The sequence below is a fragment of the Trichosurus vulpecula genome, chromosome 4 (assembly GCF_011100635.1).
Source record: "Trichosurus vulpecula isolate mTriVul1 chromosome 4, mTriVul1.pri, whole genome shotgun sequence".
In the NCBI taxonomy this organism is placed as follows: domain Eukaryota; kingdom Metazoa; phylum Chordata; class Mammalia; order Diprotodontia; family Phalangeridae; genus Trichosurus; species Trichosurus vulpecula.
The window spans coordinates 228,131,955-228,149,433 of NC_050576.1; the positions used below are offsets into that span (position 1 = coordinate 228,131,955).

Genomic DNA, 17,479 nt, shown 5'->3' on the forward strand with positions numbered 1-17,479 from the left:
ATCCCAGTGTGGAAGAGGCTACTCCAGGAGCTGGGAAGGCATCCCCTCATAAGGAATCTTCATCAAAAACTAGACAAAAACTTGTAAGATGTAGAACACTCTTTTTCAAGTGCCTTTGGTGACCCTTGGGGGCCTTTCCTGCTACGAAATCCTATGATTCTGTGAATCCCTGATACTCCAATGGGGACACACACACACACACACACACACACACACACACACACCACACCACACCACACCACACCACACCACACATAATGCTCTTTTCAGGAAGTTCACAGATAACCTTTTTGCTATATTTGGCCATATAAAGAGTGCACAAAGGTAATGAATTTGTGTGATTTTTAAGGCATATTTTTTCTCTTTGGTCTATTTTTCTCAGAATAGTAACATATACACAAACCTCATTGTCTCTGTTAAAAGACTAAAAAAAGTTTTTAGAAGAAAATATGTGTAAGGGGAAATCATACTGTCAAGAATTCCTGGAAAATGCTACTCAAAGCTTGAAACAAAGGGAATTTAGGAGGGTGGGTAGGTGAAGTGGTTTTCCTGACAACATTGACTTAAAAAATTGACCTACACCACTCCAAATGACGTCATTCAGGGACTGATTCATAGGACAGCCATCAGAGAAAGCATTGCTACCCCATTGCTGGTGAGAAGAGGAAGTAGAGCTCATGGGTCAGAGGATAGACATCGTAATCCAGGGGTAGTTTAGTCAGAACCCAATTGTATCAATGAAGATATGATGCATGAATGACGAAACAGGGCATAATCAACAGGTGATTCTGGGAGTTCATAGATTCATCATATATCAGTGTTGGAAGAGACTTCAATATACCTTTAGTCAAATCACCTGAAAGAGAAATCTTGCAATGATAAACCTGATAGGCATTTGTCCAAACTACTTGGAGATGGCCAATTAATTCGGGAGCCCACTTCTCCCTGAGGTAGACCTTTCTGCTTCGTGGTATCGCTCATTACTTGGACATTACTGGGAATTTATCCCTGACATCAGATCTGAATTTGCTCTTTTGCACCTTTACTTCTTTCTTGATGCTTGTCTTGGTTTTGGGGGCAAATGAGAAAGAGCTTAATTACCCTTCTATATAACAACCCTTCAGATACTTGAAGGCAGTCATCAGATCACCACCACTATCACTCTTCTTTCCCTGCTTTGCTCTGCTTTTTTATTGTGAATATACTAATAACCAACAAATCCAAACTTTCCGATAAACAAAGAGAAGAAAAGGGATTGTATAAGAAAGTGTGTCATTTGTCTTATTGCTATTTTATAAGAAATATAAACATGAAATTTGACAAAGTTGTAACAAAATTGTTCTATTAACTTGGGTTCCCTTTTGTACTTCTTTTGGTTTTTTCTATGAATTTAGAATGTTTTATTGATTTTTATATCTATGCCTACAATTCATCCTGTCAAATAGAAACCCTCCATTATATAAGTGAAATAGATGAACATACAAAAATACAAAAAACCAAGGTTAACAGCATGAAAAGCAAATAATTTAAGCAACCTGATCTTGGCAAGATAAATTAAATAAAACCTAAGTGAACTCAAGAAGAAAAAATAAATCCCAGTCCTGGATGATTTTACAAGTAAATTCGATCAAACAATTACCTCCAACTACTATATTAAACCCAATTAACTATATCATTGCAAAAACAGTCTTCTCGTCTCCAGGCTAAGTCTGCCCAGTGCCTCATATGAAATAGGCCCTTCACAACCCTGGCCGCCCTGTTTTGAACATTTTCTACCTTAGCAATGTCCTCCTTCCACTATGGTGCCCAGAATTGAACTCCATGCTCCATGTGTGGTAGGAGCACAGCAAGATCCAGAGGGGCCATAGCCTGCTTATTCTTAGCAGCCCAAGAGCCTAAGAGCATTCTTAGCAGCCACTTCTTTCTTCCTTCTATTCCCAGCTCTAGAGCCATGATCCTATCTTCCTTCTTTGCCAAGAAGTGCTCATATGTTAGCATGGCACAGTGAATTTTGAGTCAGAGCACCTGGGCTTGAATCTATTGCTCATTATCCATCAGAGACATAACTAGGAATTCTGGTGAGGGAGTGACTTGTGAGATACAGTAAGTGGAGGAAGGAGGAACACAGTAGCAGTGATTCCTCCTCACCCCCTCCCACCTCAGGTAGTAACAAAACTGTGCTTCATTTATGGTGGTGGGTCAGCAGGACTCAGGAAAGGGGTGTGATGCAATTTGGGGAAGTGATCCAGGGTTGGGGCAAAGGTGGGGAGCATTAGCACCAGAGATGTAGGGATCATCCCAAGACCATGAGGCATTGGGGTGACAGTCAGAAGGACCATGGGGGTGGTGCATCCTGAGGTCCTGGATAGAGCTCCCATCCCCCACCCTAGTTACTATCCTGAATCCTTTATGAACATGAGCAAATCACTGCAATTCTCTGGGCCTCCATTTCTTCGTCTGTGAAATAAGGGAGTTGGACTATTTAATCTACAAAGTCTTTTCCACCTCTGAATCCTATGAACCCTTTCCTCCTTCAAAGACAGCTAAATGGCATAGTGGATAAAATGCTGAGCTTTGAGTCAGAAAGACCCGAATTCAAATCCAGCCTCCGACACTAGCAGGGTGATCCTAGGCAAGTAATGTAACTTCTGTTTGCCTCAGTTTGCTCACCTGCTCACCCTCTCAGAGTTGATACATGGATTAAATGATATTACTTGTACAGTGCCCAGCATATAGTAGGCACTTAGTGAATGCTTATTTCCTTCCTTCTGATTGGTGAGTTCCTACCCTGAACTTCCATTTGAGAATATGTGCAAACCAACCATGCTCTGCTCCTGACTCTCTGGATATTTCTACCTTGCCCAGACGTAGGTATCTTCCCTCTCTGCCCCCTGCTTTCATCCTTCTTTCTGCTCCTGACTCTCTGGATATTTCTACCTTGCCCAGACATAGGTATCTTCCCTCTCTGCCCCCTGCTTTCATCCTTCTTTATGTGTTGCCTACCTCCATTAGAGCATAAGCTTCTTGAAAGTAAGACTGCCCTTCTTTTGTGCTTCTATTTGGATTTTCAGGGCTTTGCACAGTGCTTGGTACACAATAGGCACTTAATAAATGCTTTGTTTGTCTATCTCTCTCTTTCCTATGAATCCACCATCCAAATGGCAGGGAGATTCAGTTAACCTTCCCAGAACAAATTGAATAATCAGATCACCGTCCAGGGTATTTAGACCAAGCAGCCATAAGCCAAGTTTCATTAATACTTTAATGACTTAATGGCCTTTGTAGGGAGGTGGGGATGGGGAGAAACCATGGCTTAAACGTATAGCACAAAGAGACTTGAGGCCCTGAGTTCTAGGTACTTATCAAGAAACAAAATTCTTGAGCTGATGTCTGAGGGGGATGGGTTGGAACCTAAGGTTGCTGACCTTTGCTTAGGGCTCATCCTTGGTTTGAGTGAGTCAGTTCAGAGGCCTAATCACCAAGGCTTCTATGCTGCTCATTCATTCACATTATTTCTCTTTCTCGGACTCCACATGCCACCCAACCTGAGACAAGGAAGCTGAGGAGATGAATCAGCTGTTGTTATTTTTTTCCAAGATCTTGTGGCTTCCTGAATGAGAGTAACCACAGAATGAATGCAGATAATATCCACATTTTATCTTGTTTTCTGCACCAAGGAAAGAGTTCAAGTGAATGAAGGAAGAAAAAAAAAAAGAAAATGTAGCTTCTCTGTTTACTCTTGCATCATTTCTACAACACCAAACTGTCAACAAGTCATCTGAACTTTAAATAATTTTGGATTCAGAGATTTCCAGATTATTTCACAAGACTGTTCATGCTCAGGTCTTGGAATCTTCCACTACTTGTCACTTTTTAATTACTATTTTAATATTCTATCCCAGCTTCAGGAAATGCAAAAACAGACACCAAAAATTCCTTACCCTCGAGGGGCTTACATTCCACTGGGGAAAAACAATGTGCCCTTGGATGAGTAAATGCAAAATAAATACAATATAACTTTTGGCAGGTGGAGACCAGTGGGCAATAGTCCAGACAAGACATAATGAGGGCATGGACTAGCATAGTTAGTGGCTGTGTGTGTGGAGTGAGAAGGGGATTGTATATGAAATGTACTGTGAAAGTAGAAAGGACAACATTTGGCATTGGGTTGGATACGTAAGGTGATTGAGAGGGAGAAGTTAAGGATGACATCAAGGTTGCTGGCCTGGCTGATGCCTTTGACAGTGAGAATGAAGTTGGGGAGAGAGGTTTGTTTTGGGAGTTGGGTGGGGAAGATAACGAGTTTTATTTTGGATACACTGAGTTTGAGATGCCTATGGAATGGATATACAGTTCAAGGCAGTTTCAAATGTGTGATTATAACTCAGAAGAGAGACTAGGGCTAGATCTGTAGTGTGTGTGTGTGTGTGTGTGTGTGTGTGTGTGTGTGTGTGTATCTCTGGGAATCATCTGCACTGAGATCATAATGGAACCCATGGGTGTTGGTGAGGTCACCGAGAAAATATAGAATGAAAAGAAAAGGTACCCAAGGTTAGAGTTTCTGGGGATACTCAGAGAGTATGATCTGGATGAAGAATTAATTAGCAAAGGAGACAAGGAAGGAATGGTCAAACAGAAAGGAGGAGAACCAGGAGAGAGTAGTGTCTCTAAAAACCCTTCTCTAGCCAACCCCCATTCTATCTCAGTTACTGGCACAATTTCACAGGACAAGTGACCTGAACCAACTCAAAGCTGCATGAGTATGTGTGTGTTTCAGTTTCCTTCAGCAGAAAGAATACATTCAAGACTGAGATGATGTCTTCTAATGGAAGAGTGGAGATGGAGTGGATATCATGCTAAACAGATTTGAAGTCCAAGGACCTGCATTCAAATCCTCCCTCTTGGACAAGTCTCTTAATTTCTCTGGGCTTCAGTTTCCTTTGCTGTAAAATGAGCTGTTTGCACCAGATGTCCTCTAAAGACCCTTCCAGATCTATATCTAGGTGGTGGGATCGATAGAGACCTAGATTATTATCAGTAAGGCCTGTGTTCGAATTCTATTTTGGACACTTAGTAGCTGTGTAGCTCCTCACAAACAACTTAACCCCTCTCACCCTCTGTTTCCTCATCTATAATATGGGGATAAATATAGCACCTACTTCATAGGGTTGTTATAAAGACCAAATGAGATCATATATGGAAATCACTTTGAAAACCTTCAAGAGATATGTGCTGACTACTATTGGGTTTTTGTTGTTGTCCAGTTGTTTCAGTCATGACTGACTCTTTGTGACCCCATTTGGGATTCTCTTGGCAAAGACACTGGAGTGGTTTGCCATCTCCTTCTCCATTTCATTTTATAGATGAGGAAACTGAGGCAAACAGGATAAAGTGACTTGCCCTACAGCTAGGAAGTGTCTGTAGCTGCATTTGACCTCAGTTCTTCCTAACTTCAGGCCCAGTGCTCTAACTACTGCACCACCTAGCCACTAGTTAAAGCCATCTCAGCTTTACTAGTCAGAAATTCAGATCAAATTACCCAAAGCAAGAGCACAGAAATCTCCCATCCAGTTCATTCTCCTCTCCAGGGACCTGACAGCACTAAGTATTTCTTACTCTGGTCATTGAGTTCCTCTCCTTTAAAGAAATCCTAGAGAATCCATTTTTGTGCCTTCAGTATTCCATCCTCTTCCTCCAGGCCCCAGGCCTCCTTTCTCTATCCTCATCCAACTGCCCCTAAAAGAAGCCAATGTCAAGCCCAAATAAAGATTGCACATTATATAGGCAGAAAATAGTGTTTTCTCCACTAAATGTTTAAAAGGCACTAAAATGCACTTTATTGTTTCATTTAATCACAAAGACCTGAGATAGAGGCCTTATCTGAAAGTTTTATTGCTATTTGCCTAAATAGATTCCCTCCCTCTAGATCCAGGTTCTCACTGCTCTCAATCTCTCCTGAGAATTCTTCTGCCTACAATGGTCCCAGTGACTTAGGGGGAGTGTCTTTATATACATGAAAAGATTCATCTATATTCATCCATTTCTCTAGACACTGAGAAGAGACTTGTATAAAAACACGTTTTTGCCCATTTACATTCTAATATGTGATCTAAGTAAAGTTATCTATCTCATATCCTGTATGATTTTTGAGGATGGGTAGGAAGCACACAGCCTGGGCTTGGAAAAATGAAGTAGCATTCATCTTGTTTTGCAAAGTAAAAGAATTCAAGTTAGAGAATTTAGAAATGATCAAAAAAAATTGAAGGCATAGATTAAGGAGTTTGCAAAAATAACTGTTCAACTTACCTACAAGAGACCTGAGGTACGGATAGGAATCCTGGTACCAAGGGAGAATTTATCTGGGGATGGTTGAAGGGGAACTTCTCATTCCCCTTTCTCTGAGTTTGACCTCTGATCCTGCAAGGGGTGGAGGGAAGTATTTATGCCCTAAGAAATGGTCCAAATGAAGATAAAGAAAGTCATGGGGGGAGATGGGATGGTCTCCCTCTAGTCTCTAATCACACTGGGAGGGCCTCATCTTCTCTTCTCCTACAGGAGGGCAGAGGCAGGTAGGGAACTTCAAGGCATGGGGCTGGCCATCTCCAAACCTCAATGGGGAGCAAATACTCCCACTCTGCTGGACGCTAACCACCAGTCAGTTGAGGACTCCAACCTGGGTCAAAATTGTCAGCCTCGATGACAACAACTTCAGTAGTCCTAGCTATAAATATGGATACCGTGCATAAAATGATATTGTAAATAGATAGACTGGATCAATAAAATAAATCAGCCAATAAATATTTATTTAGTGCCTACTATGTGCTGAGCATCAGGTGGCACTGAGGGGTTAGTACAATCTCTACTCATGAGGATCTCACAGTCTAAAAAGAGACACAAGACCAAGACACAGGAAAGCATTAGTGAAGAGTGGGTCAGCACTTGATAATCACATAAAAATGCACTATTTTATTTCAAATTAATGTAGTAATAATCAATTAGATAACAAAATGCAAATAGGAATTGTGATAATGAAACTTAAAAGAAGTTAGAAAAAGGACTGATTAGTAGACATTTGGGTCACCATCTTCATAGAGGCAATGGAACCTGAGATAAGCCCCAGCAGCAGATTATGGTTAAAATAGACACAGCAAGATAAATTGAAAAAAATGCTTACCGGGGAGGAATTACATTGTAGGTATGTTCAAAGATAAATGTGGTGTAGTCTGGAGAAAAGAGTACCCTAGAAAAATGGCAGCCTGTGTCAGAGGCTCAGCTATATGGGGTCAACCAGGAACTGGGTGGTTTGTATTTAAGGCATGAGTGCAAATTAGAAAAGACACAAGCTAGAGCTTCAAAGGAAAGAAAAGCAGAGCAAGAAAGCCTTTTCCTGGAGGGGAAAAAGAAACCTATTGATTAGAGAGAAAGATAGGAGCAAACATAGAGCACAGATGATGATGACTCTGGTTTCTTTCTGCCTTTGGAGAGAAAATGAATGCAGAACTCCTAAAGGTTCTAATAATTATTTAGAGGCAGAAGAATATAACCTGTTGACTTTCCCAGGACAATCATAAAAATCTTTGTTTCCCTCTCTCAAGTAAAATCTATAAGGTTAATTTAGTCATTCACTTTAAAAGAAACCATATGATAAAGTATGGGAAATCAGATCCAAGCTTTGGGGTTTCATCCAGTAGTTGAGAGCAGAAGAGTCGAAAGGAAAGTGAAAATCATTGCTTGGATTAAAGCAAATAGAAGCCACCTGAAAGGGGTTTTGGTGGAAAATGAGTTAAGGTTTTTGAGATCAAGGACAAAGCTATATAAGTCCTGGACAATCTGGAAAGATCTTGGGATCATCATAGACTGAAAATTTAGAAGGAACCTCAGAGACCATCTAATCAACTCCCTAATTTTGTAGATGAGGAAATGGAAGCCCAGGTTGGTTTGCTGGGGTCACAAGGTAGTGAAAGTGGAAGAACTAGGACTTGAATCCAAGTCCCCTAAGCCAGGGATATTTCCACTATAGATTCAAGGAGAGTTACTTTTATTCAAGCCTGGTTGTAAATCAAGGTTTGAACCTGTAGAAAAGAGTTTAAGAATTAGTAAATCACCTAACTATGCCTATATGTTCATTTTTCTTTCAGTCTTGCTTTAATTTGAGTACCCTATTTAAAAGCAGTTTCATTTAAATGTTTATGCCAACAGGTCTAAATACTTGACATTAAGTGCTGTACAGCATGTAGGGAGCCCATCTGAAACCCAGTAAGACCTAGCCTCAAGTCTTACATGTGACACCTAATGTTTGCATGACCCTTCCTAAATCACTTAATCTCTCAGTGCTCTAGACAGCTCTCTAAGGGTCTAAGTTGTGGAATTTAGTTGCAGGGTTTTCTTTCCCACAGAGTTCCATACTTAAGGTTGATGCTCTTGCTAGTTTAAAAAAATTATGCCTACTTGTTTTAATAGCAATATTTTTGTAGAAAAGGTGTTAGTAGAAAAATGTCCCATATTCTCTTTTTCTCAGTTAACCGCACCAATGAGATGTCAGCTTGTTCAGACCACCACACCAGGCCATTGATAAGGCACCTGGTGATTCCAAGTACTAAAATAAACCTAAATACTTAGGAAGAAACAGGCTTTAAGGTTGGTGGCTTTGCATGCCCAAACTTTAAAAGTGATGGCAAATGTCATGCTTATCAATAGAATATTTTTAATGATTAGTCATTTTCATTTCTCTTCTTGGGTCTTCTAAGAGATGTCAGTCTGAAATCTTCTTTCCTGCGTGATAGAAGCTTCGATCAGTAAAATGGAACAGATGATTTTTATACTAGAGGTTTACTTGGTTTAAATATGTACGTTCAGTTCAAAACCACCTACTTCTATCAAGAGAAGATCACATAAACCATCACGACACAGCCCACAATCCAGCCAATCAGCAGCAGGAGAGGGACAAGCATGTTTGAAGGTGTAGATTCTATTTAACAAACAAAAAGCAGAAGATATAGATGGATTTGTATAGAGTTAAATGAAGCAAATCATTTTGGTCTTAACATGGAATCAAGAAAAACAAACCAACTGTCATATGAAGAAAAAAACAGAAGTAGGTATTAGATAAGATTCAATACATAATGTTATTTATGGAACTGGTTATACGTAATGGATGGCACATGGCACATGGGATATATGTGGAGGTATATATGAATGCATCTATTATCCCATGCACCTTATGGAGTAGTGAATATAGTGCTTGGCCTGGAGACAGGAAAACATACTTCCAAATACTGACTCTGTCACTTACTAGCTGGGCATGTGAGTTCATCTCTCTGAGACTCGGTTTTCCAATCTGTTTGCACCTATGAGGTGCATATGAGATAATGTAGTAGAAGTGCTTTACAAATTTTAATGGTCCATGTAAATGTAAGTTATTTGATTCATCAACAAGTATTTATTAAATTCCTACTGTATGCCAGGCACTGTACTGGCACTGGGGATACAAGGACAGAAAGGAAACAGTTCCTGTCCTCAAATAGTCTAATGGGAGAGACACACACATACAAAATAGAAACAATAAAAGAAAGTCAAGATAGTTAAGGAGGAAGCTAGACATGGGAAATCAAGAAACACTCCACGAATACAGTGATGCTAGAGCTGCTTCTCAAGGAAAAGAAGGATTCTGTGTGGGGAAGGGGGAAAGGAGGACAGAGAAGGAAAGAGGTGAAAGTATATTCCAGACATGGAGAATAGTTAGCATATAGTTTCAGACACAGGAGTGTTATGTGAAAGGAAAAGAGAGGTCAGTTTGGCTAAACCGAAGAGCATGTGAAGGGTAGTAACACAGAGGGAGGCTGGGGAGATAATTTGGGGCTGGCGTATAAAGAACCTTGAAAGATAAACAGAAGAGTGTTTCTTTTATCTTCAAGTTAATAGGGAGCCTTTGAAGGTAGTTGAGTAGGGCAGTCATATGATCAATCCTGCATTTGAGGAAAAACACTTTGGCAACAATATAGACTGTGGACAGGACAAAACTCATTCTTAAATGCACAAAGCAGCACCAGTAACAATATCTTGTATAAAATATATGAAAGAGTAAAGAAATAATTATTGATAACCTAAAAACATACAATACAGGCATTGCATGCCATCAATAGCTCACTCTAACCCATACCTGTCAAATGAAATTAATGGTGAAATATGGCTCCTTCTCAAGGACAGGAACTGGAGTCCGAGGGTTTGCAGAGCTTAGCACTGGCCCACTAGTGAGCATGATAAATAGGATTTTACAACAGTACACACTGGTGTACTTGAAGTCTGGGTCAGACCCCATCTTGGGGAGTATGTTTGGGTGCTTAGGAAGGCTACCGATAAGATGGAGAGCATCCACAGGAGGGCAGGCAGAATAGTTCAGGGCCTCAAGTTCATCAGCTGAAAGGACTAGAAATTTTTAGACCCAAAAAGAGAAGATTTGGCACTGGGGAATGATAATTCTATTCAAGCATTTGAAGGCTTGCCTTATTGAAGAGGGTTAGGCTGAGACTAGTTGGACAGAACAATGGGAGGGAATTGCAAAGAGGGAAATACAAGTTTGATGGAAGGAAAAACTCTCAAAAATGAGAATATACAGAAGTGGAATAGGGTGTCTGTGTCAGGGGGTTCATAGGCCCAAATGGCTGAGCTGGACTCACTGGGTATGTTACAATGGGGATTCCTCTCCTTAAACAAGATGGTGCTGTTACAAGATGGCTCTTGTAACTCTCAAATCATGTGATTTTCTAGGCATAAATTTAGAGCTAGGAGGGACCACCTTCATTTTTGAATAGGATGGAACTAAGACCAAGAAAGTTTGGACAGCTGGCTTAAGACCACACTGTTACAGAGTCAACATTCAAACCCAGAACCTCTGGTTCCCAACCTAGCAAATACTCCACTGCATTGTACCATGGGCCACCCTTCACTGAAAAACATAAATCAGAGGCCAGAGATGACTATGTGGCAGTTACATTGTGGAAAAGATAGTTTTAATTTATGGATTAGATTGTCTGTTTAGTCTTGGTATCCCCGACACCTGGCCCATAGATGGCACTTAACCAATGCTTTTTGATTGACTGATCAGACTCGATGGCCACTAGAGTGTCTTCCAACTCCAATATTCTGTGTGATACTGACACCTAGGCAGGCAGAGTTAATTCTTTTGGTTCCTCCTACTTTCTCCATTCTACTAAAAACTCATGTTTGAAAGGTTTTCCCTTTATATGTGTGTGTATACATTCTACCCCAATACCTAAACCCCTACACACAACACAACACAACACACTCATGCAAAAGCACACAAGATTGGCCCCAGGAGAAATTTAATATTGTTAATACTCTAGTCCTAAAGACTTGGGCCTGTCATTAATCGAGAAGTGCAATTCGATTTCGTGCCATTAGCCAACAAAGAGAGGACGGATAATTTTAGCATTCACAATTCTGAGATAATTTGCAGGGCTTATACAATACGCATTTTTGAAAATTCTATTAATGTAAAAGCACTGGTGGAGAAAGTCATTTTTTGAATTTGAAGACACCATTTTCAAAAGAAAATTTCCTAAATGGAACAGAATACTTTTTGAGCCTTTTTTAAAAATTGGATTCTCTCCCAACAATCTTGACAATTTCAAATAGATCCCATTGTTTCTCATGGGAAGAAAACCACTCCCTTTTCATTGCAATTCTCACAGTATGGCCTTGGATAAGACATTTATTTAACCTTTCTGGAGAAAATACTACTTTTTCCTTATCTGTCACATATTGCTATATGTTGAACAGTAATTATATCTATATGCATATATACATTTATATGTATTTTTCAGTCATTTGGGGTGAAAGAAGACTTTAAAATTAGGAAGGCACTACAGTTCAAACATGCCTTTTAAAAAAAATCTATCAAATGAGGTTCCATGTAATGGTATTTTCCAAAGCTCTCAGTCCTTAGGACCACCTATGTAGAGCTTGTATGTATGTTAGAGATCATCATACAAAAGCTCCCCTTCTCTATCCTTCCCATTTTATAATGGGGAAACCAAGGCCCCAGAATTTTAGGTATCATATCACCCAACTTATAACTTAAATTTTTGTAACTAGACATGTGTGAAGATTGATTAAGAACATATAAAAATTAAATATTTTCAGCTTTCACTTGGAACCTACGTACAAATGCATGAGTAATACATCTGTCTAATATTCCTTTGTAAGAAATCAGTCCAAACCAATGTATATGTGGATGTTCTCCATGTCCCTTAACATGAGCCTTGGCCCATCTGTGGGAAGAATGTTTGGATCACAACATGGCCACTCTGGCTGAAAATAAATGTGTATTCACACTGCAGATTTTCCCTTTCATACCTGAATTCATTCCCTAGCTGAGAAAAATAGCCATTTATACTTTCAAACACAAGAAACCATTTCGAGATGCATCTATTTGTTGAATTTGTGAGGGCGGTAATAAAGGTGATGCCTGCAATGGGCAGGAGGCTGAACTAGGGGACCCCTAAAAGTTCTTTTAATAATGAGATTCTATGACTTGATGAACTCTGATCATAGCACAGGGACTTCATTTATTTGTTTCTTTGTTTGTTTGTTTTGCTGGGCCCAAGCCTTCATTGCTATAAAGAGCTCCTGGTGAAGACATTGTCTATGCCAAAGAAAAACAGAACCTTCTCTTCACCTGATACCTTGGAGCGTTCCCTGAGCCCCTAAGGGGATTAATGGCCCCAGAGCCTGCCTCTAAGATCAGCTCTCTATTCAGTAGTCTAAGGGTGCCATAAGTGAAGTGATCCCATATGTTTAATTCAAAGTAAGACCATAGAATTCAGAGCAGGAAAGGACTACGAAGATCATTGAGCCCAGGGGCTCTTCACCTGGGCTCCACAGACCTCCTATCTGCCCATGGATCAATTTCAAGGGGTCTGTGAACATAGATGGGAAAATGCATCTTTATTTTTACTAACCTTTGTGTGAAGTTTAGCATTCCCTTCAATTATGAATGCAGGCGGCAAAATGTAATTCTGAGAAAGCTTCGTTCACCTGCCAAAGGGGTCCATGATACAAAAAATATTAACCCTAAATCTAGTCCAGTCCTTGGAGTCAGAGAGACCAGGTTCAATTTCCAAGTCTGATTGACACTTACTACCTGTGTGACTGTGAGTAAATCCCTTCTGTGGGCTTCAGTTTCCTCATCTACAAAAAGGAGAGGGTGGGACTAGAGAGTCTTAAAGGATTCTTCTAGCTCCAGAGCAATGAGCCATAGTGGGAGGAGAGAGGGCATGACTTGCTACAAGCTCACACAGGTTAAGTCACAGAGTCAGGATTTGAATCCAGGTCTTTGAATCCAAATCTATTCTTTTTTCCCCAAGTACCACTCATCCCCATGAGTGAGCCAAATTACCTCATTTGTGTTTTGACTGTTTGCATTAATGGAAAAAAAACATTTTTGCATCTTTTTCAAAATGATTTGTAAAGTTGTACTGGGTGACATCCCACGGCTTCTCCAGAGTCTTTTCCAGACAGACCAGCATATATTACTAAGGCTTTTCTGACAATTAGATTCCATTCCCCAAATATATCTACAAAGCAGCAAGCATTATAAAATATGACTCAGTTAACAGAATAATGTCTGTTCTTACTGCCAAGAAGGCCTTACAGACTACACAATTCTATTCCTAATAGGAGACCTTTAAATCTTACCTTTTTCAGCCATTCTCCTTGGTGCCAAAAGTGTTTGTATGGGACAAGGTCTGGCTGCTTGGCTATTGTCATCGAGACCTGCCTTGAGTTTTAAATAGAGGGGTATCTGGAATGTGTGACAGCCGCCTCCCTCACCCTTTGCCAGTCTTCTCCTGGGTGATGTCAGACATTAGGAAGGGTAAAATTTCTGACCCCTTCAGTTTGCTATGGAACAAGACCAGAAGCTCTTAGGACTTGAAGACTAAAACAAAGGAATCAGACTTGGTGAACCTCATCCAGGAGACTGGATGATTCTTATTTTGTGTTATGATGAGAATGAGTTCCTTTCTACTTTTCCTGGGAGATCACATAGGCGTGCTGAGGTATCGACCAAAGGGAAGACATGAAGGTAGCAACCAGCTTGAAGACTGGTCAGGTAAGGCTTTGAGATGGACCCTGATTTGCTGGTCCAAGGACCTCTCTTCTACACTGTGGCCCATTTGCTAAAAAAAAAATACTGGGGTATATTGTGTGGTAAATCTGAATAATGCAGAGTGAAGGAGTGATGAGAGGAATTTATTTATAGCCTGATGCTTGTCCAAATGACTCTAGGAAACCTCTCCTGCCTTTCCCAGAGTTAATAATAACAGCTCTTGTTTATCTAGAGCTTTAAAGTTGCAGAGTGCTTTCATCCCATTACCACATTGGATTGCTTATTATGTTCCTTGATATATTTTAAAAGAATAAATCATCCTTGCAATATAAAGATAAGTGAGATTGATTCATTTCTGAAACAATCAAGAGAGTTTCCAGAAAGGTCATATTTTGATTTACTTATTTTTTTAAGTTCAGATTTGGGAGATTATCCAGGAACTCCCAGTGTGGAAACTCTCTGCACTGATGCATATCAGCAAGCCACCAACAGTTTATTGTCTTGAGGAGTCCCATGGGTCGATGAAGGATTAAGAGGCTTGTCCATGATACGAGGCTAATGTGATTCAGAAGTGGACTTGAAGCTGAGCCTTGTTAAACTGCTTTTTTCTCTTTCTTTTTAATCATTGTTACAATGAAAGGCTCAGTGGGGAGGGAAGAATATAATCAGAAATTGCTTGTATATATTTACATTGTCTGGATCTATGATTCCATATGCATAGAGGCAGTCCAGCTTAGGGAACTCTCTTTACAAATACAAGTCAACTCATTCTATGTGATTGATTGTCTTAGGTGCCTGGAGCATTGAGAGGTCAGGTGACTTACCCAAGATCATGCAGCCAGTATGTGTCAAGGGCAGGACTTGAACCCAGGTTTTCCTTGTTTTGAGACCCTAAGCCAAGCTTCCTCTCTATAAGCATGAAACTCTTCTCAAACTGTCTCTTCCAGCCTTCTTGGTCTTATCTATGTTGTTATTTGGGTGTTTTGGTGCTGTTATCCCCATTTTAGGAATGAGGAAACCAAGGCAGATAACCATGAAATGACTTGTCTAGCATCAATAATTAATTGTTGCTGTTCAGACTCTTCATGACCCCACTTGAGGTTTTCTTGGCAAAAATACATTCTAATTTGCAGAATATTTTCACAGGCATCATATAGGAGAGGCAACATAGTCTTTGCATTGAAAATCTGAGACCTGGGTTCAAATCCTGACTCTGCCATTTACTACCTGTATGACCTTTGGCAAATCACTTAACCTTCAATTACTCATCTGCCAAATGAAGGGGTCGGATTTGGTGAGCTCAGAGTCTCTTCCAGCTTTAAATCTCCATCCTGAGCCTCGGTGAAGCTGCAGGGAGAGTGATAGAATCCAGAGGATTTTTTAGGGGATTTCCCGGATCTTGACCTATCCCCTCAAACCAGAGGCCTTCTCAGGCAGGTCTTTTTTCTTTATCTGGCTCACAAAGAAATTTGGTTTCTCTCTTTCCATGATTTTCCACCTCAAATGGAAGATAAGTGTAGTGAGTTGTCTTTCTAAGTTCTCCTGGTGCTTGAAGAGACTCTGATGTTGAGGGTTCCCATCCCAGAGAAGCCTAAGGTTTGGGCCTAGAAGGGACATTGGCCTCCAGATATCATCATGAATTCAGTCTGAGCACCCTCCAGAAAGCTCCTGGCATCCCAAGCAGCCACACTCCATAGCCATTGTATTCTGTGGTCTACAAGCAGCTCTTCTTTCCTCTCTGGTACCAAACTAACCCTTGCTTTTTCTCTTCCTCTCATTTCAGCTATCACTTTTTTTCTTGCTTGCTTACAGTCCTTCGCTCCCATAACATGCTGGCCTGGACTTGTTTTTCACCCACTGGCTGCTCCCCAACCCTTCAGTCCCCAGCCCATCCCATATTCACAGTTACCAACACATGCATTTACTTAGTGGATCCTATGGTTACTAGAACGGCTTGAAGCAAAAGAAGGGGATACTCATGACAGCTGCATTATTCTATGTTAACTAAAAAGCAAAGAGTTCTCCAGAAGGAAACAGTCCCTTCCCTCTGTGCCTGGCCCTCTTCCATGCACTCTTCACTATGATGTTATAGAACAAATTAACCTCTTGGAAATCCTCTTTCTTCTGTAAGGACCTTTCTCTCAGTGCCCCCGCAACTGCTAACAACCTCCCCCTGTGACTTTTTGTACCTATTTTCATTTATTCTCTTCCCAATAGCTTATAGATTCAGATTTGCTATCTCTCCCATTAGACTGTCAGCTCCTAGAAAGCAGAGCTTGCTGTACTCTTTGTGTTTGTGTCAATAGACCCTAATACAGTGCCTAACACATAGTAGGCACTCAAATGTTTGGTGATCATTTGATTGGAAAGGTCAATATTGCAGAGTGGAGAAAAATCGGAGGACTGGTGTGGAGACCTAGATCCTAGGACTCAGATGTCATACTTAGTTGGCAGCCTTGGACAAAGCATGCAGTCTTTCCTCATCTATAAAACCATTAGGTTGGACTCATTGATCCTTAAGGACCTTCCCCACTCAATGATTGACTGATTTCTAATTAAATGACATCAGGTCTAGGGCTGGCCTTCCCAGACGTGGTCCCAGGGTCAGAGAGCTCAAGGTAGAAGGAACTTTAAAGGTCAATCAATTCAATTCCTCTCCCTTCAGATGAGGAAACTCATTGGAATATGAGATGAATAGTAACAATAACTCCCATTTCTCCAGTGCTTTAAGGATTACTGGAACTGTCCCCCAAACATTCCTATGTAGTAGATATCATTGGGTAAGAATCCTAATGAACTAACAGAACAGCCTGGCAATCCTTACAAAGCATTCAAGGGCCCATGTGCTCAAGCGGTTAGAATGCTTCACTTGGAGTCAAGAAGATTCAGGTTCAGATATCACCTGTGATCCTGCGCCAGTAATTTGACTATGGACAAGTCTAAGTTCTCCAGGCCTCAGGCAGCTCTCCAAGACCAGAAATTATGTGTGGTTTATATCACATACACACACACACACACACACACACACACACACACACACACACACTCCTCCACCCTCAAGTAAAAAATCACTAGTCCTCCATGCCCTGACATCTAGATACTTGGCCCTTTCTCAGTTGTCCCATCTATCAAACTGCTTCTGGATTCACTTGTCTCCCTACCCAGACCAGCCACTATGGTCAGACATAACAACTGAACTTTCATTAGAAGCAGAATCCATTGTCCCTTCACCCTACTACCATACCCTTCCAGTCTACCCTCAATCCCAGGCTCCAATCTCCTATTCATGTTCCAAGGCTGTCAAGAGCCCCTTGAGAAAGTCAAAAACCATGAGTGAGTTGGCTCCATCAC

The 17,479-nt window shown here is 40.7% G+C and overlaps 1 protein-coding gene across 1 annotated transcript; it reads right to left on the bottom strand.

The window, feature by feature from the left end:
* Nucleotides 1-8,684: 8,684 nt before the first annotated feature.
* STRIT1 (small transmembrane regulator of ion transport 1) lies at nt 8,685-13,788 on the bottom strand. Its single transcript, XM_036753786.1, has 3 exons — nt 13,717-13,788; nt 8,872-8,968; nt 8,685-8,772 (listed from the first exon to the last, which is right to left on the bottom strand). The coding sequence occupies exons 1-2, from the start codon at nt 13,727-13,729 to the stop codon at nt 8,877-8,879; spliced, it is 105 nt and encodes a 34-aa protein (XP_036609681.1). The 5' UTR covers nt 13,730-13,788; the 3' UTR covers nt 8,685-8,772; nt 8,872-8,876.
* Between the last annotated feature and the right edge of the window lie 3,691 nt (nt 13,789-17,479).